The sequence below is a fragment of the Osmerus eperlanus genome, chromosome 20 (genome assembly GCF_963692335.1).
Source record: "Osmerus eperlanus chromosome 20, fOsmEpe2.1, whole genome shotgun sequence".
In the NCBI taxonomy this organism is placed as follows: domain Eukaryota; kingdom Metazoa; phylum Chordata; class Actinopteri; order Osmeriformes; family Osmeridae; genus Osmerus; species Osmerus eperlanus.
In genome coordinates, this window is record NC_085037.1 from 9,111,484 (window position 1) to 9,135,418 (window position 23,935).

Consider the following 23,935-nt stretch of genomic DNA (forward strand, 5'->3'; position numbering starts at 1 on the left):
CTGACACAGACAGGACAGTGTCAGGGTGGATGGATGTGTCATTGGTCGTCTTCTTTGAGTTCTCTGTACAGAGATTAGAAAGGAATTGACAAGGAAACAAGAGAGGGGGGGAGGAGAGATGGGTGGAGGGAGGAGAGGGGGAATGAAAGATACGAAGAGACATGAATCTGCTGCAGGTGTTTTCTTGGGTGTTGGGTGTTGAAAATGGAGTGGGTTATCAGAGTAGCATTATCTTCCCATGTGGTCATAACCTTTTATTGCCACAGTGCGTGTCTGTGTGACCTGTAACATGTAAAGGTTGAGAGAGATTGGCGATGGAGACTGAGCATGCGGAGGATGAGTTGTGTATGTTATTGAGGTAGATTGAGAGTGAGGGAGAGGTTAGCTAGGGCCGACATAAATACAAACACAAATAGCTGAACAGGTAAGTGATGACTGGTGTATAAAATACATTTTTTAGATAGTGTCTAACCCAGAGACAGTGAGAATAAACAAAAATGATATAGCTAAAAGTAGGATTTTTTATTGTCATTAATTTATTCATTCTTAGTTCAATGTACAGTTTTTCTCAAATTCATTCCTGTCAAAGGTAAACACAATTCTTATTGTTGTCTCCAACATTAGTAAATGCTTTTTTTTCCTCCCCACCCCCTACTAACGTAAACTAAGTTTTAACATTATAGAGCCACACACCCTCTCATACACGCTTGCATATTCAGATCCTACAAACAAGTCCTTTAACGAATACGAAATTTCTAAAATGCACACATATTCGAAGCAGGGACAAACACATTCCTAGCCCATACATACGCACATACTTGTGCACACATATGTTCGCTCTTTCTTTCTCTTTTTCTGACACACACAATGATTTCCTAACCAGCCTGAATAAACATTACAATGCAATCTCCTTATTTTGTGTGTGTCAAGACTAAGTGCAGCACTGAAGGAGCACGGACTTTAAGCCAATCTCACCACTCCTCTTGTTTCATGCTGACATCATAGACGTCTTGTGTCGGCTAAGTAATTGAGTTTGGAGGATCTGTTGCATAAGAACAGGTTGACTCTACATTATCTCTGGTCACAGGTCTCAGCCAATACTTCTCTCCATTGGACTGTATTACAGCTATACGTCCATCTACTTTAAAGAATCCTTGGTAGGAATCAAAACATTGAGAAAAAAGGACGTTTGGCACAGTAGCTTAATATAAAAGTCTAGAAATGCGCATAAATAAATACATAAAGTAATGCACACATAAATAATGTTATCAAATGTGAAACAAACAAATAAAAAAACACAGCTTAGCTCTTGATAATTCTATGTTGTCCTTCGTTACAAGTATAAAACATGTAAGCTGTTGTTTTAAGTAGCACATTCACGCATGGTAACAAAATGGCGGCAACAGTGATCTGTGACACAGAGCACAGTCTCCTCAGGCACCTGCCGCACTCTGGCGACTGTATGGGGTCATTTCCATGGTGACTGGAGATTGCTATAATGGCCAGTCATGTTTTTATAAGATTCTCTGAATTGGTTGAAGAATAGAGACTTGTGCCTGTATTGGAACGGAAATTCACTGCAACAGTGGGAGATTTTAGCATTGTAATTTAGCACTATTCGAAACCACTCTGTTGTTTGATTGCTGAAAAAGGGTCTGACAGCCACAGCCTGAGAGAGTGCAGTGGGCGGACTCTTGTTTCAGGCAGACCTAGCGCAGCTATGCTTCCGAAAGTGGCCTTTAAGCACTAGTTTGTACTTTTCTATGTGTGTTGATGGTTCAAAGGCAGAAACGAGATAGACAACGGACTAGTGCTGAGAGGGACCTCTTTGCCTCCGCAGAAAACAGCTTCTCATCTCCTCCCATCGTCAAAGTCACGCTGTTTGGATGTCTGCCGGGAATAGATACCGCACTTGAAAGCTCGGCAGAGATCCTCTCCCACCGCTCGTATGTTTCCAGGGACACACACCAGGGCTCGTCTGTGATCGTCTGATAGCCACTCCAGTCTGACCCTGGCCCATCTAGCAAAGCATCTAGCAAAGCAGTGGCACAGTACATTAGAGGCCTGTTGTACAGCATACAGAAGGGTCCTGCAAGGCCTCCACTGCAACACAGCCAAGGCTGACTCGGCTCCACATTAGAAGCCTGCTTGTGTTTCCCAAGGTCTATCAGTCCATTTAGGTTTAGAATCCTTGTGTTCCATTCAGCTCCAATGTCCTTGGTCATTTCAGCTATCTAAACAAAATGCCATTTGGCTTTATTACTAGATGGATGGTCGTGCTCCAATTACGAGTCCTGATTGGGTGTGAGTGCTGGTGTAACCTAGCCGTACTGGGCACGGTGGCAGTATCACTGCTGTCTGAATGCCTGGTGTGCTGTCATTTCAGCAAGCTTCAGGAAACTCTGTTGCACATGCTAAAAGCCCTGCAACATGTTAAGTTACATGAACAGCGTGCCGAAAGGTGTGTAGAGATAGGATCTGAAGGCCTCTTCATAAGTGAGTCCCATGAAAGGAAGTGTTGCTTCTTGATTTCTTTTGAACTTTTTTTGAACTGGCATCAATTTGATTGTAAATCTGGCTTCTGATTGGTCGGCTCACTTCCCACGTTTGAATGAAACAAGGGGTCATTGGATGCGAAGCCCTTTGGACGGAGCGGTCCAGCTGTCCTTAAGACGTCGCTAGGACACCAAGTAGGCGGAAATGAGCAGCGTTGCCACGGTGAGTAACAGGCGGTCACGTGACGGGCTGCTTCCACTCACGCTCTTCTCCAGTTTGGGAACTTCGGGGTTAAATTCATCTTGGACAGAGGGAGAAGGGATCAGGAAGGGAGGATAGAGAGAGGGGAGAGGAAGGCGGAGAGATAGGCAGACCGGCAGACAGGCAGAGAGGAGAAAAAAAGGAGAAAGAGAGAATCAAACACCATATTAACACACCAATCTCAACTGATGTGTGATGCATACAAATTACCCACATGACAGGCACAGATTTTACACATTTTACCCACAAACCACCAATTATCATCAAAGCTAGTACACAAGGTCCTTTAGCCCCATGGGAATAACGAATTCCCTTTTTTTGTTCATGTATCTCTATTTCAATGATTTTCTTTCATCATACAGGAATTTCAATCAAATGAGATTACCATAAACCATAATGTGTTAGCATTGATTGGTCTCAATTGTACACAGCCAGAGGGTCAGAGATGGGAGAGAGCACATCTGGTTCTGGTCATGCTGTACATGCATAAGCAGCCTGTATGGGGGGGATGTTAAACACAGATCAGAGAGGGATGTAGTCAGGGATGGAAAGAGGAAGAGGAGGTGGGTGGGCAGGGGGAAACCCTGTCTTCTGTGGGGGGGATGGATGGTGTGAGGGGAGGGGGGCAACTGGAAGTAAGGAGCGAACTAGTCAGGAGAGAACTAGTCAGGAACTAGTCAGAACTAGTCAGGAGAGAACTAGTCAGGAACTAGTCAGAACTAGTCAGGAGAGAACTAGTCAGGAACTAGTCAGAACTAGTCAGGAGAGAACTAGTCAGGAGAGAACTAGTCAGGAACTAGTCAGGACTAGTCAGGAGAGAACTAGTCAGGAACTAGTCAGAACTAGTCAGGAGAGAACTAGTCAGGAACTAGTCAGAACTAGTCAGGAGAGAACTAGTCAGGAACTAGTCAGAACTAGTCAGGAGAGAACTAGTCAGGAGAGAACTAGTCAGGAACTAGTCAGGACTAGTCAGGAGAGAACTAGTCAGGAACTAGTCAGAACTAGTCAGGAGAGAACTAGTCAGGAACTAGTCAGAACTAGTCAGGCAGGTCAGGTGTCTCAAGGCCTTGTTCTCTCTCCAGCACACAAGTGTGACAAGAGACCGGCGTCGAGATGATGCTGATAAGACATGTGACGTCAGACTGGAAGGAGAAGCAGGGAGGGGAATGTCTGGAATGTTCTTGTTGTTGTTGGTTCTTAGGGGGAAGAATCCGATCTGGCCGGACTGGTTAGTCCTTTGGCACGGCCCCTGTCAAGTCTGCTGAGTCACACCCTGTTATTATCTGTCTGCTGACACCAAGCCATGACATCTACACACCTGACTTGGGGAATTCAATGAGTAAACACAGAGGAAATAGATTGGAGTAGAAAAACTAAATAACAGTTTTACCAGAAGAGAGGAGGAACAGCAAGAGAGGTTGTGTGGATTTTATGTTTACAGATAGCTCAGTAAGGAGACACATTGAACTGGTTTCAATTATTACTATGATTGATTACTGTATGTTACTATACTAAAAGTGAATGTTTTACTTACTCCACAACAAGCATCAGAGGTACCCCAATAAAACGTAACGGTTCTCTAGGTATTATAGATACATTATTATAGATATAACATTCAATATTTTCGATTAAAAATAATTATGGAAAAAATATTCCCAGACCAGCTTTACGTAATCTGTCCAATACCAAAAGGGTTACAGACGGAGACATATGTTGCAAGGATAAGCCTGTGGTGTTTTTTTTCTTCCGTACTGCGGGTGGTATTCAGGAAACACGGCTGGACAACATGTTCTTTACCACCATCAGGGGTCTAGTCCGTTCAGACGTGAGCTTTTTGATAAACGGAGAGCAAAACGTCCTAGAGATGGCCGGGGTGAATCAACGAAGGACAGAGAGAGAGAGAGAGAGAGAGAGAGAGAGAGAGAGAGAGAGAGAGAGAGAGAGAGAGAGAGAGAGAGAGAGAGAGAGAGAGAGAGAGAGAGAGAGAGATAGAGAGAGAGAGAGAGAGAGAGAGAGAGAGAGAGAGAGGGAGAGAGAGGGAGGGAGAGAGAGAGAGAGTGAGAGAGGGAGAGGGAGGGAAAGAATGAGAGAGAGAGCTGGTGACCAGCGGTCAGCAAGGCCATCAGTGTTATGCAAGTGTTTATGAGTGACAGTGTGTGAGTGTGTGTGAACTCTTTCATGGAGCTAAGTGGTATGGCGTGCTGGAGGCTTTGTGATTTGTTTTATTTCGTAATTCTTAGTTTTCTCTCAGGCATGGGTTACTGTGAACTGGCCGGGCCATTGAGCCTCTGAGAATCCGAATGCACTTTCCCCATAGCCCCGGAGCCTTTCCTCTCTCTCTGCCCCACTCTCGCCCTCACACGCGCATCTCTCCATCGTGCTCTCTTCCCGACCCCCTCCCTTGTTCTCTCTCTCTCTTTACCTCTCTTGCTCTCCCTCTCCCTACCTCTCTCTACCGTTCTCTTTCGCTTTTACTCTCTACCCACGCACCCACTCTCGTTCTGTGCCCTGGTCGGAGTTTCCATCTCAGGCAAGTCACACACTTTCAGCTGACCTTTAAACTCCCATAATCCTCCAGACCTAATGATTGTCATCTACGCTGAGAGAATAGGAATGACCTTTTGCATAACCACTCTGCTGCAGTCATAACCACTCGATCGAACACTTGCCTTTCCTAGGAAGGTGAAGTAACTAGGAATATTCCACGAATTGTAAGACACCCCATGTTCCGAGTTTGGTGTTTGAGTGTTCAGAGTGAGTTGGGTGGATGTCTTGCCTATGTGCGGGCATCTGCGCAGTTAGTTTCGTTAGTATGGTCACTGTATTCCGAGCTAGAAGGAGAGGTGGCTGTACTGAGACGAGTAGTTACTCACCAATGTCGTTTATTTTGATATTGGGTCTGACGGTGTAGTCAGGAGGGGTTTGGCTGTCATCATCATCATCATCATCTGCCTGGGACACTGAGAGACAAAGACAGTAAAGCACAGACATGATTATACACACGCACACACACACACCGTGTACACTGACACTGGACAGGGATGCATGTACTGACACATGCACACACACACACACACACACACACAGACACGCACACACACATTGTATGCACAGGGACAAGATGTTATCGGCATTCAGTGGCCAACACCCACACCAAACATATACAATGTTTTTCATAACACCCACTGCACTAACATAATGACGGGTATATAGAGAATTTGACAATAACAGCTGTTGAGCAGTGCATTGAGGCACAGAGAAGAAAAGCATCTGACAGAGTCTAGACGCTGAATTCAAATAAACTCCTTCAGTGTCACTGTGGGAAATGGGTATGTGACTGATCCATATTACACTGAACATGTGGAAGCAGCATGTGGTGCTGGATGTACAGGGATTTAACGCCTTGGTGGTGGATGTTGTTGAACCAGGTAATATCTGGACAAATAAGACTTGTATGTTCTGGATGTGTGCCTAGCTCTCTAAGGGAGACGAGAGGACTGAAATAAAATAAGAGGTGAAAGAATACCACAGAGACTAAGTGGGGTTCAACGGTTGGCTGTGTAACTGACCTTGCCGGACAAAGGTTGTGGGTAAAAAAAAAATCTAAACAGCGTACTATACACAAAACGCTCACACACACATCCATGCACCCACACATGAGTCTACACACAAACACACAGCAACCATCTAAATCTGAAACCAAATATACAGACATACAGTCCCTTACAAACACACGGACATGCACGTAGACACCCACCCACACACACACAGACACATACTAAAAGGAGTGGACCCGAGGATAGATGAGCCGTGACATTAAAATAGTGGGGGTTAAGGTGATGTGTACACAGAGGCTGACACTGGCCTGAGAGTGGTATAGATGAATGCTGACAAGGTTAGGTGTGTGTGTGTGTGTGTGTGTGTGTGTGTGTGTGTGTGTGTGATGCTTTCAGTACTGAGCTCTGATCAAAGGCCCTCAGGGGAAGGGAGGCAACTGGGGTAAAAAAAATATCACATCAACTGCCACAGAGAGGCATTACCATCAGAGAGACAAAGCAGAGAAAGAGAGAGAGAGATGGAGTCTGTCAAAAAAAAAAACAACATGACTGTGGATTGCATCGAATAACATTAAAAGCCTGCAGGACACATTAACATTATTGCTGTAGCCATTGTTTGATTCATATGGTTAATAGAAAGAGAGCTGGGCTTGACAAAGACTACAATAAGAAATGGAGCGAGACAAAGCACTGTATGGAAAGTCCACACACCTGAAAGGGAAAAAGACAGAAAGAGAGAGAGAGCGAGAAACTCAAGACAACAGAGCAGTGAGATTTGGTCTGTGCTTACAGTAAGTGCTTTTGTAGGAACCAATGTGCTTATGTGCTTTTGAATGTTTTCTTTATAGAGATACTTGCCAGGGACTGCAGATGGAAATGAGCCTGTCAGGCTAAATCTGGCACATGCACATGATGGACCCAAGTTCTCATGTTAAAAAAAATGAAATAAGCATAAAACGTAAACATAGACAGAGACCAGTTGACAGGGCAGACAGTGGAGGAAGAGAGAGCAGACAGTGGAGGAAGAGAGAGCAGACAGTGGAGGAAGAGAGAGCAGACAGTGGAGGAAGAGAGAGCAGACAGTGGAGGAAGAGCGGGCAGACAGTGTAGGAAGAGCGGGCAGACAGTGGAGGAAGAGAGAGCAGACAGTGGAGGAAGAGAGAGCAGACAGTGGAGGAAGAGAGAGCAGACAGTGGAGGAAGAGAGGGCAGACAGTGGAGGAAGAGAGGTCAGACAGTGGAGGAAGAGAGAGCAGACAGTGGAGGAAGAGAGAGCAGACAGTGGAGGAAGAGAGGGCAGACAGTGGAGGAAGAGAGGGCAGACAGTGGAGGAAGAGAGAGCAGACAGTGGAGGAAGAGAGAGCAGACAGTGGAGGGAGAGAAAGCAGACAGATGCTTACCCGTGGAGCAGCAAACGTACACCCTCAGTCTCAGACAGCTGTGGCCGTGGTGATGAGTGGGCGTGGCTGCCAAAGAGTACAGATATGTGTTAGTCCTCTGCCCTCTGCAGGCCGCCGTACAAGCCAACGCTCATGACACAAGACACAGACAAACATGGGGGCGCCCAGATCCTCATCATCCTCATCATGTTGTTGTTCTCATTGTACTATTCATCGTCATTCTGCTCTTCCTCCCGTCATCATCCTTCTCCTGCTAGTCTTTCTCATCATCCTTCTCCTGCTAGTCTTTCTCATCATGCTTCTCCTGCTAGTCTTTCTCATCATGCTTCTCCTGCTAGTCTTTCTCATCATCCTTCTCCTGCTAGTCTTTCTCATCACCCTTCTCCTGTTAGTCTTCACCATCACCCTTTCTTGCTAGTCTTCATCTTCATCATCCTTCTCCTGCTAGTCTCCATCATCATCCTTTTGCTAGTCTTCATCATCATCATCATCATCGTCCTGCTGCTCTCCCCATTCATCATCATCCTCCTTCTCCTCCTACTCTTAATGATCATTCTACTCTTCCTCCAATCACCATCCTCTTCATCCTCCTCCAATCATTATCCTCCTTCTCCTCCTACTCTTAATGATCATTCTACTCTTCCTCCAATCACCATCCTCTTCATCCTCCTCCAATCATTATCCTCCTTCTCCTCCTACTCTTAATGATCATTCTACTCTTCCTCCAATCACCATCCTCTTCATCCTCCTCCAATCATTATCCTCCTTCTCCTCCTACTCTTAATGATCATTCTACTCTTCCTCCAATCACCATCCTCTTCATCCTCCTCCAATCATTATCCTCCTACTCCTCCCCCACCTTCATCATCCTACTTCTGATCCTCCCCCCCACCCACCATCATCATCATCATCATCCATATCATCACCATCTTCCTCACTGTCAATCCAATCATCAATCCTCTTCCTCAACATCAATATCATCATTTTCACGGGGGACTCACAGATGTAGTAGTACTCGTGGCCCACGTTGAACTCGTAGCCCAGTGAGAAGGCGCTGTATCGCTGAAACTTTTCAGAGAACTTGATGGGTGCGTGGGGCGCGTGGGGGCGGTTGCACTCCCACCTCTTGAAGCCCATCTGAGGGTCGCAGGTGCGGTAACCGCGGTAGCTGACCATGTAGAGGACATACTGCTCGGCGGTGGAGCGCTCTAGCGCCCCTCGCTGGCTGGCGTTGTAGTGCGGGCAGTAGATATCCAGGTAGTCATTAACGCTGACCTGCACTGTGTAGCCTTCCTTACGCAAGCTGGAGAGAAAGAGAAGGAAAGCAGGGGGGGGGAGATAGATAGAGAGGTTAGAAGATAAAAGAAAGGATGGGTGCAATGATACAGGGATATATCACACAACTGTAAGACTCTGCTACAGAGAGATATTTTCCTCCCTCTGCATAAAATACCCATTTCCTCATTCTGTTCCCCAAGGCCCCTGCCAGGGAACCTAGCTGCAGAAAATAATATTCTCCCAAACTACAACTCCCAGAAGGCTGCAGTCACTGAGGTGGAAGGAGACCGTGCCAGTGGCCTGAGAGGTGTTCTTCTGCCTCAGGGGAACACACAGTAACATGTAAAGGGCTTCTGGATAGCACTGATGACCAACGTTGTTTTAGCCGGTACATAGGGTCAGTCCTGGGGTATGTGACGCGATATTGTGGAGGACAGAGAGATGCACTCACATATACTGTACACATATACTGGAAACATATACATATATTCACCACACTATACACATAGCCACATTATCACTCAGACACGTACACAAATTCACAAACATACACAAGTTACCACAGGTACACAAACCCAAAGACACACACACATGCACAGAAGTGTAGAAACCCACAGACACACACAGACACACACGCAATTCTGATGACTCTGACTCTCAGTCAGGACACAATGCGTGTGCTAATAGATTTCAACTTTCCCCCATGTCATTACTCTGTTTAATGTACTAAGTACACTTATTAAGATCATTAGACAAAGGTTGAAAATAACAAGCAGATATCATTAACATGATCCTGCAGGTGCAGAAGGGAGAATGGAGGAGTAGGATTGCATTCTTCCCCTGCGGCGGGTGGGAGAGTGGTCCATTTACTGGAGTAGCAGTAACAGTTATCCACCAGCGGGTGGCAGTATTGTGCTGTATTCTGCCCAAGGCTTTACTCTTTCACTTTATTGTGCTCTTCTTCCTTTCATTCTCTCTTGTTCTGTACCTTTTTTTTCGCACTCTCATTGTTCTCTGTCACACAGTACATGTATGCAGACACGCACACACGCACGCACGCACACACACACACACACGCGCGCGGTAGTCTATACTAGGTCAGGTCTCAAGAGAGATTATTATTCAATTACAAAATGAGGATCAGGAATGTCACAACACCTCTCCCTTTCTCTCTCTCTATCTCTTTATCTGTCTTATAAATACTATCTCTCTTACTACGACGTTGCTGCTTCTCTTTGTCTTTTTTATTTGTATTTCGCTCCCGCCCTCTCTCCCTCTCCCTCTCTCTTCTCCTTTACCTCTTTTGCCATTACACACATGCTAAGGCAGATGAATATCGTATCTTTTAACCACTTTTCCTTCCCTGCCATCAATCTTATCTCTCCCCCACCCATGTCTCTCTGATGCAGGATGACAGATTTGAGTCTTGCAGTGTTGCGAGAAGAAACAACACAGCCATGCTTCAAAGGGACTATATTTAGAGAGGGAGGGGGGGCATGGGGGGAGGGAAAGAGAGATGTGTGTGTATGTGTGCGGGGAGGAGGAGGGGGTGAAGCGTGGAGAGGTTTGAGAGAGAGAGAGAGAGAGAGAGAGAGAGAGAGAGAGAGAGAGAGAGAGAGAGAGAGAGAGAGAGAGAGAGAGAGAGAGAGAGAGGAGGGTGGGAGTAGAGGAAAGGAGAAGAGGAATGTGATGACATATGGGGAATCATGGACACAAATGGGGTGGAAATGCAGAGAGGAAGAGAGATGCAGTCACTGAGAGTGGAGCAGAACCGAGAGAAAACGAGGGAGAGTGCGCCTTGTGACTCCCTTGCGGGTAACACGCACTTGTGTGTGTGTGTGTGCGTTTCAGACTTCTTCATATTCTGCTTAGTGTTGTTCTAGATGGAACGTCAGACCACGCGGTTATATCATCATTCAGTCACAAAGGCAAGGCCTAGTGTAAGGCAGGAGGAGGAGAGGAGAGAGGATGAGACAGGATGAGAGGAGAGGGTATCTATAGGGGCGAGGACTTATATAAGCACTCCACTTAGAGACACAACGCAGAGGTGCTGGGGCAAGGCAGAGAGCGAGGGATGCTATAACAGGGCGGGAGGGAGAGAGAGGAGGAGGAGAGGAAAAAAAAGGGAGGGAGGGAGACCGAGGAAAGGCACAGCAGAGAGCCGGAGACAGAGATGGAGTGATGGAGAAAGAGAGGGGGGAGGAAAGGAGAGTCGGGGGGGGGGGGAGAAGACAGGGAACAAGAGAACCAGCTGGGGAGAGGATGAGAAAGAGAGAGGGAGGGGTTAAGGGTAAAAAGCTAAAGGAATGGAGGAGAACCGTGTGAGCGATGACAAACATGTGAAAGAAGCGAGGGAGAAAAGCAGAGGGGGAGACAGAGATAAAGTGTTCCCCAGGGTAGCATATATATGTAGTAAAGCGTAAGGAAAAACTCTCCCTCTCTTTCTCTCTCGTCCTCTCGTTCTCCCCCTCCCTCTTTCCCCCCCCCCCCTCTCCAGCCTTCTCTGCTGAGCATTGTCTCCATGTCGGTTTTGCTGTCTCATCATCATTTTCCTGAGTGGGAAAGCAGGCCTCGTTAGTAAAGCCAGCCCAAGCTGGATACAGGCGAGGGAGGGGGGTGGGGGGGACAACAAGGGAGAAGGGAGGTGTAGAGGGGGGGGGGGGGGAAACAAAGGCTTAGAGAGCACCACTTACACCAGGTACACCAGTACCTTTCACATCTTCCATTAAAAAAAGCACTAGAGAGAGAGAGAGAGAGAGAGAGAGAGAGAGAGAGAGAGAGAGAGAAAGTGAGGTGTACAAGATCCACATCTTCCAGGTGGTACCGGGTAGGCCATTCCTAAACAAACACCTGAATGGGTGATCACACAACTACCCAAAACCTCTATTCCAAACTCAGTCTGTTGTAGTTAACCACAACCCTGTGGTTAACCTCAGACTGGTTATCTAACCATCATAAAAGCTTGCATCAAACCACCATGAGGTCATCATAACATCACTCCTTACGTGACGTAACCAGGATGGATGGATGCTAAAAGACCATCGACTCATCTAACAACATCGACCAGCTTAGAAGACAAGATTCAGCTGATTTTCTATAAGGGTGTTAGACAAGTCGGTCTGGTCTTGTCTGTGCTATGAAGAGTCAGTCTTGGCTGTTTCTTCTCCCTGTACCTCAGCCTCAAAACTCATTCCACACGCCCACTGTCTCCTGACAACGTGCCAGTTGATTGAGTTAGCCTCGTTATTAGTGCCCATACTCCGAAGTTGTTCCAATCCAAAATGGCGGAGGAGGAGAGCCGACACTGAGGACCTGAGAGGCTCCGCGGAGAAAAGTGGCAGACGCTACCGCAGCAGCCTCCCAGTACCGGCGGGTATCCCAGAGTCCCCGGCTGCCACCATTGGCGAGCAGTGATGATGATTCAGAGATGAGTCAGGGCTTTGGCGACGCTGATGGGTTGGTGGTGGAAAAGGGAGTGTGTGTGTGTGTGGGGGGGGGGGGCTTGGATTGTGTAGCCTAAGCACTCAGTGTTAATGTGTGTGTGTGTGTGTGGGAGGGAGGTGGGGGGGGGTAGAGGAAAAGGGTTAGGGGTTGAGCCATCTAAACGTTACTCTAGCCCCGTAGTGTGGTGGCTCACATGTTGGGGAGATAGGAAAGGAAAGTGGGGAGGAGAAAGAGAGAGGGAGCGCATCAAGGGAGGTTTTTGGACTGGCTGGCTGGCTGGTTGGCGAGACTGGGTGGGCTGGATACAGGCTGAATACAATTAGCTGGAGACTTATGTGTGGAATTTTGTGACAGCACCTATAGTCATTTAGAAAACGAGACACAACCAAATCACTTCCAAAAGCAATGTCGCAATGACGGACACTGTAGTAAGAATCATTGGCATACTAATGTGCTGCACGTCAAATCTCAACACAAGTCAGCCTTGGAGTGTCTTCCCCATCCTTCTGCAGTGACAAGTGACAAGAGGACCTTTTCCAAGGCGGCCATCTACTTGTATGCCCATATTATTACTGAAGGGCTGAGCTCTCTCTATTCATCCGTGTTTTTCAAAGCCCGCAGTTGAACAGTGAAGCTTGTTCTCTCCCTCGCCTCTCTCTTCCTGTTGTCCTGTTTGCTCAGAGGGAGGCAGGCATGCAGGTGTCGGTGCTGACAGGGATTTTTCTCGAGACTGTAAAAGGTTGTGTCAGACAATGGAGGCCCCTTCATCAGGACGGATTCTTCCACCGTTCGCCGCCTCAGTGGGAATGTCACCGCCATGTTCAGGGTAGGAAAAGGGAGGGGGGAAGGGGGGGTGGGGGGGCGCGGCAGCCATCGAAGGAAAACAAAAGCTCTAATCTTGGGGAGACGTCTAAAGTCAGGCCACAGGCGGTATGGGTGAGATAATGGCACGAATGGGACCACACAGTCCATACACACACACAACGTGGGCACACACTCTTTCTCTCACACACTCGACACACACACGGGCTACGTGGTTATATCGAACAAGTGCACCGACACCGGGGTGCGAAATGAGTTTCTGCTAAACAGTAACCCCCCCCAAAAAATGTCATATTATCAGGCTGAGCCGGTGAAGTGGCACACGGGCCGTAGAACAAGAGAACTACTTCCATCTGTTCAAAGTCCTGTGTGTGTGCTTTGAAGTGGCGCGTGTGTCACAAACCTGACTCTTTAAGCCTCTCCTTTGGGTTGGCACTGAGAGAGAGTAAGAAAAGGAGAGTGTGTGTGTGTGTGTGTGAGAAAGATGGAAGGAGAGTGTGTGTGTGTGTGTGAGAGAGAGACTGCTAGAGAGAGAGAGAGAGAGAGATGGAAGGAGAGGGGAAAAGAGAACAAGAGTGTAGGACCTATTTCTAGATTGGACCCTACACACAGGGACAGTGCCAACCAAATAGAACCTGGCTTTTATCTCTAAGCCAGAACAACTGCAGGGATTTAACTGCACGCACACACACAAACCTGCATCGTACATGTCATTATAATTATAATACAGTCTCACCCGTGTGCACACATACATGATTAGCAAGGGCACACCGGATTGTCCTCATACAACCTCACACACTTCTACATGCACGCACACACACACCCACACAAACAAGCATACACAAACACACATATTGTACGATCACCTCTTCCCACACACAAACACTTATACATACACAAATTCCACTTGCCACCCACACACATACACACACCCAGATTTTACATACAGAACACACATAGACCTCCTCCTATATTAATATTTGATGTGTTCTTAAAATAACCCGTCCCTTTACCGGTCCACTGTCTGTTTGTGTAAACAACCAATGTACAGCTTCAGGGCCAGTGGAGGAGAGGTAATGAGTGTATTAACCTGACAGCAGAGTGCACAGGTCAGTCCACACAGCCCACTGGTGCTGGGGAGAGAGGAGGACAGGTAGGTCTCTCTCTGCAGCCCTCTAAAGCAGGCAGACTGGAGAGCAGAGCAGACCGGGAAGGTATCTCTGCAGCCCTCTAAAGAGGCAGGACTGGAGAGAGAGCAGACCGGGAAGGTATCTCTGCAGCCCTCTAAAGAGGCAGGACTGGAGAGAGAGCAGACCGGGAAGGTATCTCTGCAGCCCTCTAAAGAGGCAGGACTGGAGAGAGAGCAGACCGGGAAGGTATCTCTGCAGCCCTCTAAAGAGGCAGGACTGGAGAGAGAGCAGACCGGGAAGGTATCTCTGCAGCCCTCTAAAGAGGCAGGACTGGAGAGAGAGCAGACCGGGAAGGTATCTCTGCAGCCCTCTAAAGAGGCAGGACTGGAGAGAGAGCAGACCGGGAAGGTATCTCTGCAGCCCTCTAAAGAGGCAGGACTGGAGAGAGAGCAGACCGGGAAGGTATCTCTGCAGCCCTCTAAAGAGGCAGGACTGGAGAGAGAGCAGACCGGGAAGGTATCTCTGCAGCCCTCTAAAGAGGCAGGACTGGAGAGAGAGCAGACCGGGAAGGTATCTCTGCAGCCCTCTAAAGAGGCAGGACTGGAGAGAGAGCAGACCGGGAAGGTATCTCTGCAGCCCTCTAAAGAGGCAGGACTGGAGAGAGAGCAGACCGGGAAGGTATCTCTGCAGCCCTCTAAAGAGGCAGGACTGGAGAGAGAGCAGACCGGGAAGGTATCTCTGCAGCCCTCTAAAGAGGCAGGACTGGAGAGAGAGCAGACCGGGAAGGTATCTCTGCAGCCCTCTAAAGAGGCAGGACTGGAGAGAGAGCAGACCGGGAAGGTATCTCTGCAGCCCTCTAAAGAGGCAGGACTGGAGAGAGAGCAGACCGGGAAGGTATCTCTGCAGCCCTCTAAAGAGGCAGGACTGGAGAGAGAGCAGACCGGGAAGGTATCTCTGCAGCCCTCTAAAGAGGCAGGACTGGAGAGAGAGCAGACCGGGAAGGTATCTCTGCAGCCCTCTAAAGAGGCAGGACTGGAGAGAGAGCAGACCGGGAAGGTATCTCTGCAGCCCTCTAAAGAGGCAGGACTGGAGAGAGAGCAGACCGGGAAGGTATCTCTGCAGCCCTCTAAAGAGGCAGGACTGGAGAGAGAGCAGACCGGGAAGGTATCTCTGCAGCCCTCTAAAGAGGCAGGACTGGAGAGAGAGCAGACCGGGAAGGTATCTCTGCAGCCCTCTAAAGAGGCAGGACTGGAGAGAGAGCAGACCGGGAAGGTATCTCTGCAGCCCTCTAAAGAGGCAGGACTGGAGAGAGAGCAGACCGGGAAGGTATCTCTGCAGCCCTCTAAAGAGGCAGGACTGGAGAGAGAGCAGACGGGAAGGTCATCTCTGCAGCCCTCTAAAGAGGCAGGACTGGAGAGCAGCCCTAAGAGCAGACTGAAGACCAGACCGCGGAAGGTATCTCTGCAGCCCCTCTAAAGAGGCAGGAACTGGAGAAGGGAGAGCAGACCGGGAAGGTAACTCTGCAGCCAGAGAGGAGGTGTTGCCGGGCCGGGCTGGCTCTGAGCTGCCCGAAAGGTAAGATGGGCCATATTTCCCTCTCTGAATAATTGACTGACCTTAGCCCACGTTCTTCTCTCTCAGACCTTAGCCCACGTTTTCTCTCTCACGTCACTCTCTCTTTTCCCTGCTGTCTCGCTCTCTCAACACAATGGCAGAGACCGTATATACATAAGAGCAGGTGTACAAAAGAAAGCATTCTTAAGGTACTCCCTATCATGAGGTAGTTATGACCTTGCGCCAGCATCTAACATGGATGCATTTCAGTTCTTTTTCAGACCTAGACAAGGAGCCAACTTGCCAGGCGCGATGGAAAGTCTAAGACCAGACACGTGGCTTCCATCCTTTCCCACTAGGGAACAATGTCGCTCATTTACCTTGTATTAAGGTTGCCTGTCTAACGGGTCGATACAGTTAGTGAACTTGTGTCTTGGTGAGTGCACGTCGCTGGGACGAGGGACAGCGCGTCGCTGGGACGAGGGAGAGCGCGTCGCTGGGACGAGGGAGAGCGCGTCGCTGGGACGAGGGAGAGCGCGTCGCTGGGACGAGGGAGAGCGCGTCGCTGGGACGAGGGAGAGCGCGTCGCTGGGACGAGGGAGAGCGCGTCGCTGGGACGAGGGACAGCGCGTCGCTGGGACGAGGGAGAGCGCGTCGCTGGGACGAGGGAGAGCGCGTCGCTGGGACGAGGGAGAGCGCGTCGCTGGGACGAGGGAGAGCGCGTCGCTGGGACGAGGGAGAGCGCGTCGCTGGGACGAGGGAGAGCGCGTCGCTGGGACGAGGGAGAGCGCGTCGCTGGGACGAGGGAGAGCGCGTCGCTGGGACGAGGGAGAGCGCGTCGCTGGGACGAGGGACAGCGCGTCGCTGGGACGAGGGAGAGCGCGTCGCTGGGACGAGGGAGAGCGCGTCGCTGGGACGAGGGAGAGCGCGTCGCTGGGACGAGGGAGAGCGCGTCGCTGGGACGAGGGAGAGCGCGTCGCTGGGACGAGGGAGAGCGCGTCGCTGGGACGAGGGAGAGCGCGTCGCTGGGACGAGGGACAGCGCGTCGCTGGGACGAGGGAGAGCGCGTCGCTGGGACGAGGGAGAGCGCGTCGCTGGGACGAGGGACAGCGCGTCGCTGGGACGAGGGACAGCGCGTCGCTGGGACGAGGGACAGCGCGTCGCTGGGACGAGGGACAGCGCGTCGCTGGGACGAGGGACAGCGCGTCGCTGGGACGAGGGACAGCGCGTCGCTGGGACGAGGGACAGCGCGTCGCTGGGACGAGGGACAGCGCGTCGCTGGGACGAGGGACAGCGCGTCGCTGGGACCCGGCAAGGCTGCAGCAGCTGGCTGGTGGTATTAAGGGGCTGTGCCGCGTGCCGCCGCCTACTGGAAGCAGGCCCTTTGCATGCCTACCAACACACGGCCCAGACAGAGAGCCCCACGGAGGAGAGGAGGAGGACCGGAGGAGGGAAGAAAAAAAGGGCCTGTCCGCAATGACAGGCGGACAGGCCCTCCAAGATCACACATTAGATAATTGGTGTAAAAAGCTGTCTCCTTCCTGAGTGGGTGGTGTCAGGGTGTGTGTGTGTGCGTGTGTGTGTGTGTGTGTGGAAGGGGGGGGGTAAGGAGGCGATGTGGCGGATAAGCATACTCCCCCCCCCACCACCACCTGCCTGGAGCATTGTTGCAGCGTCTCCGTGGCAGCGTCTCCGTTGCAGCGGGTGTTTAAAGGCACGAGCACGAAGCCTCTGAATGTCTCTGCGTCTCTGCTGCGGGTTAGGATGCCTAGCTGGTGTTTCACACTCCCCTGGCTGGATATGGGAGGATGCAGCGCTGATCTCTCTCTGGCTGGATATGGGAGGATGCAGCGCTGATCTCTCTCTGGCTGGATATGGGAAGATGCAGTGCTGATCTCTCTCTGGCTGGATATGGGAGGATGCAGCGCTGATCTCTCTCTGGCTGGATATGGGAGGATGCAGCGCTGATCTCTCTCTGGCTGGATATGGGAGGATGCAGTGCTGATCTGGGGATCTGGGGAGTCAGGTGGCTGAGTGGTGAGGGAATCGGGCTAGTAATCCGAAGGTTGCCAGTTCGATTCCCGGTCATGCCAACTGACGTTGTGTCCTTGGGCAAGGCACTTCACCCTACTTGCCTCGGGGGAATGTCCCTGTACTTACTGTAAGTCGCTCTGGATAAGAGCGTCTGCTAAATGACTAAATGTAAATGATCTCTCTCTCCATCTCTCTTTTTTTATTACTCGTTTCTCTCTCTCTCACACACACACACACGCATACCTTAAAAAACACACATGCACTGCACCCCTCAGTATCTCTATCTTTCTTCATATTTCTCTCCTCTCTCTCCTTCTATCCCCCCCCCCCACCCCCCCCCCCCCCCTTTCTTTCTCTCCCTCTCTTCCTCGGAGCACCGTGTGGCTCAGTGATGTGCTTGTGCCCTTTCATAATTCATGGAGTTGTTCTCATGGCTGAGGCAGCCATGTCGGATCTGAATCCTAGCTGAAAGACTCACTCAGTCAGACAGGACTCCGTCAGGGAGAGGAGGTTGTGGGTCAAGGTGCTGCATATTCAGGCTCTTAACCAAACATCTCAGTCGGCCTGAACGCATGCAGGAAGGTTACGTGAGGAGATACAACACATGAACGTGTGCAAAAACCCTGACTCTGACTCCAAACCAAGACGGGTGATGCAGCGAGGCTTCAGGGTCGGTCTCATTTATGGGCGTGGGTGTTTTTCAAGTGGGAAAGAGAAAAGAAGATATTGCTGAAGGATCTTCTTAAGCACACACATGAAAATGAGCTCACACATGGAGGCCAACAGACCCCAGATGGGAAGAATCCTGATTTGAAGTTTGTCCCAGTACCCTTACCCTGAGATCCATTATTAAAAGGACAATTTACATTTAGTCATTTAGCAGACACTCTTAGCGACTTACAATAAGTACAGGGACATTCCCCCCAAAGCAAGTAGGGTGAAGTGTCTTGCCCAAGGACACAACATCATTTTGCACGACAAGGAATCAAACTGGCAACCTTCAGATTACTAGCCCAACTCCCTCAACGCTCAGCCATCTGACTCTCAATTTATGTTAACGCCGCATGTCTGAGTCCTATTTCATTGTGAATCGGGCCTTCAAGTCCCCTGGGTTGCTACAATACATAAACACACACATGTAACCACACACACATACATAAACACACACACGTAACAACACACACACATAAACACACACGTAACCACACACACACATAAAAAATACCCATATAGTTGTGCATCCATCCAATCAATGCCAGTGACATGACTTAGACATTTATGGTAAAACACACACACACACACAATCTCTCCACACACGCACTGTCTCACACACTCACAGCCCCTCACACACACACACTCCAAATGAGAAAAAGGCTCGTTAGCTACTTTAATCAGTGTTAATCACTGCAGACTCTCGGACCACTGTCAGAATTGGACCCGTCTGTCTGGCTTTAACAGAGACAGGAAGAGAGGGAGAGAGAGGGAGAGAGAGAAGGAGATGGAAAGAGACAGAAATACAGAGAAATAGAGAGAGAGAGAGAGATTGAAAGAGAGAAAAAGGAAGGGAGGGAGAAAGAGGGACGAAGAGAGAAGGCTGAAAACCGACTGCAAAATTGGAAAAATTGTATCTAAAAATACACACAGCCCACAGAGGCGTGAGTCTGTAGCAGTTTTGATGTACTTTATCTTGTTTTTCAAGGTCTGTTTCTTAAGGCCCATATGGCTGTGCCGGGGCGGGGGAGGTGGTCAGGCCAAGCCCGTGCCGCCGGCTTTTAATTTCAGTCAGGGGCAGAGGGACAGAGCGCCAGGGAGGGACAGAGGGAAGGATGGAGCGAGCGAGGACGGCAGAGGAAGCCGGGCAGAGAGATAGAGGAGGAAGAGGGTAGGAAAGAAGGAGAGATGAAGGGATATAGGGAGACAAGATAAGGGGAAGGGGCTTTGGAGCTTGGGAGGGGAGGAGGGGGGTTGTGAAGGGGAGGGGGTGGAGGTGTGGGGGGTGGGGGGGTGCAACAGCACCCAGAAACGGAGATAGAGGTGAGGCAATGTGCTTTAGCCGTGAGGAGAAGAAAGGGAAGGCTGAGATGGAGGGAGGCAAAGAGGGGGGAGGGGGGCGGGGCAATAGAAAGATAAGCGGGAAAGATTATTAAGAAAAGATGTGTAATGTATAAATAAATCATGACAAAGGGATGGGGGAGAGGAAGAGGAATGTGTTAAGGTGAGCTGAAAATGATAGAGTTGAACTTGGGCGCGGGGGACAAAAGAGAGATAGAGGGAGGCTGAAAGAAAGGCGGGGTGTGACTGAAAGGGACTGAAGGAAGTTGGGAATAGATTGTGTTTTATCAATATGTAATACGACTGTGAGCTTCGGATATGGCCCTCACGGTGTAACCGAAACTTTTTGTCCAGAGTTTAGCAGGTTAGACAGAGGTCGAACAGGACTGTCTGTACTGTGTGTGTGTGTGTTTTGATTCAAATTCCAGATTACTAAGAAAGTAGAGTCAAATTCTGCCATGGGCCTGGTCCCTAACACAGGCACCTGAGTGGGTGTAAAGATAGCATACACGGTGCACAAACACACACACACACACGACTAGTGCTTCTCTTGTACTGAGCCATGTGAGTGTGAGCCTGTGGGTGTTGGCGCTGGCGCGTGATGGAGCGGGTCAGAGTAATTGTGTTTAAAAGAGCTCTACTGCCGAGGACATGGCAGAGAGTGGGGTTCAGGACGCGCGCTACATGGCTGCGGGGTGGAGAGAGGGTTAAGGTTGTTTGATTTACGAGATGTTAGTCGTGGGACGGTTTGCTTCACACTGTGATGGGTTAGTGTCATACTGAGTACTTAAACGGTACGCACAGAGACACACATACACACACACACACAAGCTAGCATGCACACTAGCACACATACGCCCCACACCAACATACACACACACACTGGATCTGAGCACAACAGTCCCGTGTTGCAGCCATGGCAGAAACCTCTCAGGGATTGACAGCTGTCAGGAAGACAGGGATCACCAGGAGGAGAAGAGAAGGAGTGAGGGATGGATGTCAGGGTGAGAGTGAAAGGCAGAGCCAGATGGAGGGACGCAGATAAAGGGCAGAAGAAACAGAGAGGAAGGCGGAAAAGAGAGATGAGGGAGGGATGAAGAGATGACCGCCCCCCCCTCCTCCTTTCTGTCATTTTCTGTGATCGTCTGTTCCTCCTGTTCTCTCTATCAGCGAGTCAGTAACCTTCAGCACAAGACTGAACTTGAGATGATGAATTGAGACGGAGACGAGGAGAAAGGACAGAGATTAGGAAACACCCGACAGATGATGAAAAATGACAAACAGGGAGAGGGGTTAGAGGAGGAGGTGAGAGAGAGGGAGGGAGAGGGCAGAAGAAAGTATGAGAGATAGAGGGAGAGTGAGAGAGAAAGTGTTAGAAATGAAGGTGACATTGGGGTAAGCAGGAGAGGGGAACCTGGTTTTTAGCTGGAGGACGGCCACAGGATGACATTAGTGTTACGCACTTTGGCTGCTCCCACTGTGAGGCACATACACATTAAGGAGTAAAAATAAGCGTCTTATGAATACTTATTCCTAACCAGTGGGGAGCCAGTCATGTTTCCCATCCAACTCTAGCCCAAAGTGAGAACAAGCCTGATAACCTTCACATGACTCGTACATACCTGTATCACAAGACAGCCTGAAATAAACAACAACAACAGAGTTTGACACTGTCCTGGTTGCGGAATACATCAAACACATCAAATAAACCCTCACCACACTTCAAACCTTCCCCCCCAAAAAAAGACAAGCTGAAAACATGGTCTGAAAATCTCTGTGAATAATCTGCAGGGCAGGATTCAAAGCTGTTTCTAAGTTTAGAATCAGACCGTAAAGCGGCATGCGACTGTTTGTCGGAATACCCGGGGGTTGTGTTGCAGAGGACTTCAGTTGGTTTTGGTAGCAAGACTGAATGGCTGTGTACTAGGGGCTGGGAGGTAGCACTCAGGAAGGTGTGAGTGGGCATTATTCATCATGGGTATGTGGCCATGTGACAGTACTGGCTTTGTATATAACGATGTTGGTCCAAAACCATGAGCAGAGACACTGAGCCAGCCACAGTTCTTGTGTGACTCCCAAGTATCCTCCTTCGTGTAGACAACAACACTATGTTTTCTGTAGGGATGTCCTGTGAGGACTGCCAGGCTCGGAGACGGGGAAACCGAACAAGTGAAACCGAGAGACCTACGGAACAGCCGACGCGAGGCGAGGAAGGGGGAGAGCGACAGCGAGGGATGACAGCTGTGGATGAGAGATGCAGAAGGAAGGGAAAAGGAAAAAATGGAGATCAAGAGGGAGAGGTGTAAAAAAAAAAGTGTGTGAAATGATGAAAACGGCAGTATGGCACCCCGGGCACTCCCCCTCCCCCTTTCTTCATCACACTAAGACAGTGCCCTTTCCCTCTCTCTCCGAGCGAAGCATAAACGAGTGGAATGACAGACAGAGAGAGCCAACAGGCCCCCTCCCTAGAGGACGGAAATGCACTCATCCGTACTGATCTTAAAACAACAGCCTTCCTCCCTCGCTCTCTCGCACTCCTCTTCTCTCCCCTTGCCTCTCTCCATCCCCTGGCTCGCGACACCTCACCCTCCTCTCGGAATCTACTCACGACCCCTCGCTCTCTCTGTTCTTTCTCTCTCTCTCTCTCTCTCTCTCTTCTCTCTCTCTCTCTCTCTTTCTCACACTTCCCTTTCCTTTTCCCTTTCCATCCATCTCAACTCTTAATGCCTTTGCTCATTCAGGAATTTGACCTGGTCCATGACCAAGTGCTGTTTTCATCAGCAACTGGTCATCAGCAACTGGTCATGGCCCTCCCTCATTCTCCACGTCTGTCCTCCTTCTTTCAACTGTTGAACTTTCCCAACAGTTGTTCATCCATTCATATTTATTTTGTTTTATTACGTAAAGAATGACGTGACCCTGTGACCCTCGCTTCTCCTCTCCACCTCCTTCTCTTTCTTTTGTGTTTCCTCTTCCACTTCAGAATCAATATGTGACAGGGGTGCTCCACGAGTTCCCTCAGCTTTCGTTTTTGCGGGAGACCCTGCATTCAAAAAGGTGCCCAGCCAATCTCCTCGAGCTTGATTCGCATCTACACTCCAGCTGAACGAGGAGGCTCTGCTTCTGACACCGTTGAGAGGCCACTGACGTGTACCAGTGGTTGACAAATGAGGCGTCAAATTGACTTCTCCGAAGAATGCGAAACAACAAAAAGGAAAAACAAATCTCACTTAACTGAACGCTGGAAGAAATAACACAATGGAGTAGAGCACAGGCAATTACAAATGATACCCCCTCCCTCCTCATCCGTTGGCGTATCCCCGTCTCTCTCCTCCTGATCTCTCGTCTCCTTTCCTCTCTTGGCCTCTCCTCTCCTCTGCTCTCCCCCCTGCCTCCTCCCCTGCTCGGTAGTGGTAAGCGCCCAAGACGTACATTGACCCTGGCACTGTGGACCCAGCAGGGGGCCTTGTTCCTCTGCGTCGCTCCACTGCACATGACTGACGTTCTCCGTACGAGAGAGCGAGGGGATGGCGAGATTTAGGGAAGGGGAGAAGGAGAGAAAGAGAGCGAGGGAAGGCATAGGGGAGAGAAGGCAGGAACGTGACAGAGAGAGCAGGTAGACAGGAAGGGAGTTGGTGAAAGGAAGGACAGAGAGGGAGGAGGAGGAAAGAAAAAGGGAAGGAGGAGCGAGGAGGAGGAGAGAACAGGGAAGGTACAGCATCGAACATGAAGGAGCCCTGAGCCGAGGAAAGGGAGACAAGGAGAGAGAGGTAGCCGAATGTTATTTATGATCAATGGTGCTTCTCCAATTACATTCCAATTAAAGTTGTGTCTCGAGCACAGCTCTAGTACACCGCATCTGCAGAAGAGATTCTGACAGGCTCTGTATTGGCAACGTTATATCCATA

The 23,935-nt window shown here is 49.6% G+C and overlaps 1 protein-coding gene across 1 annotated transcript in view; it reads right to left on the bottom strand.

Moving 5' to 3' along the window:
• Positions 1-540: 540 nt before the first annotated feature.
• efna3a (ephrin-A3a) overlaps positions 541-23,935 on the bottom strand; it is a 44,335-nt gene continuing 20,940 nt past the window's right edge. The window contains exons 3-6 of the mRNA XM_062486507.1: positions 8,715-9,016; positions 7,714-7,779; positions 5,631-5,717; positions 541-2,797 (exon numbers count right to left, since the gene is read on the bottom strand). Of these exons, the coding sequence (XP_062342491.1) occupies positions 2,679-2,797; positions 5,631-5,717; positions 7,714-7,779; positions 8,715-9,016 (574 nt within the window). The 3' untranslated portion in view covers positions 541-2,678. The remainder of the gene's footprint in view (positions 2,798-5,630; positions 5,718-7,713; positions 7,780-8,714; positions 9,017-23,935) is intronic.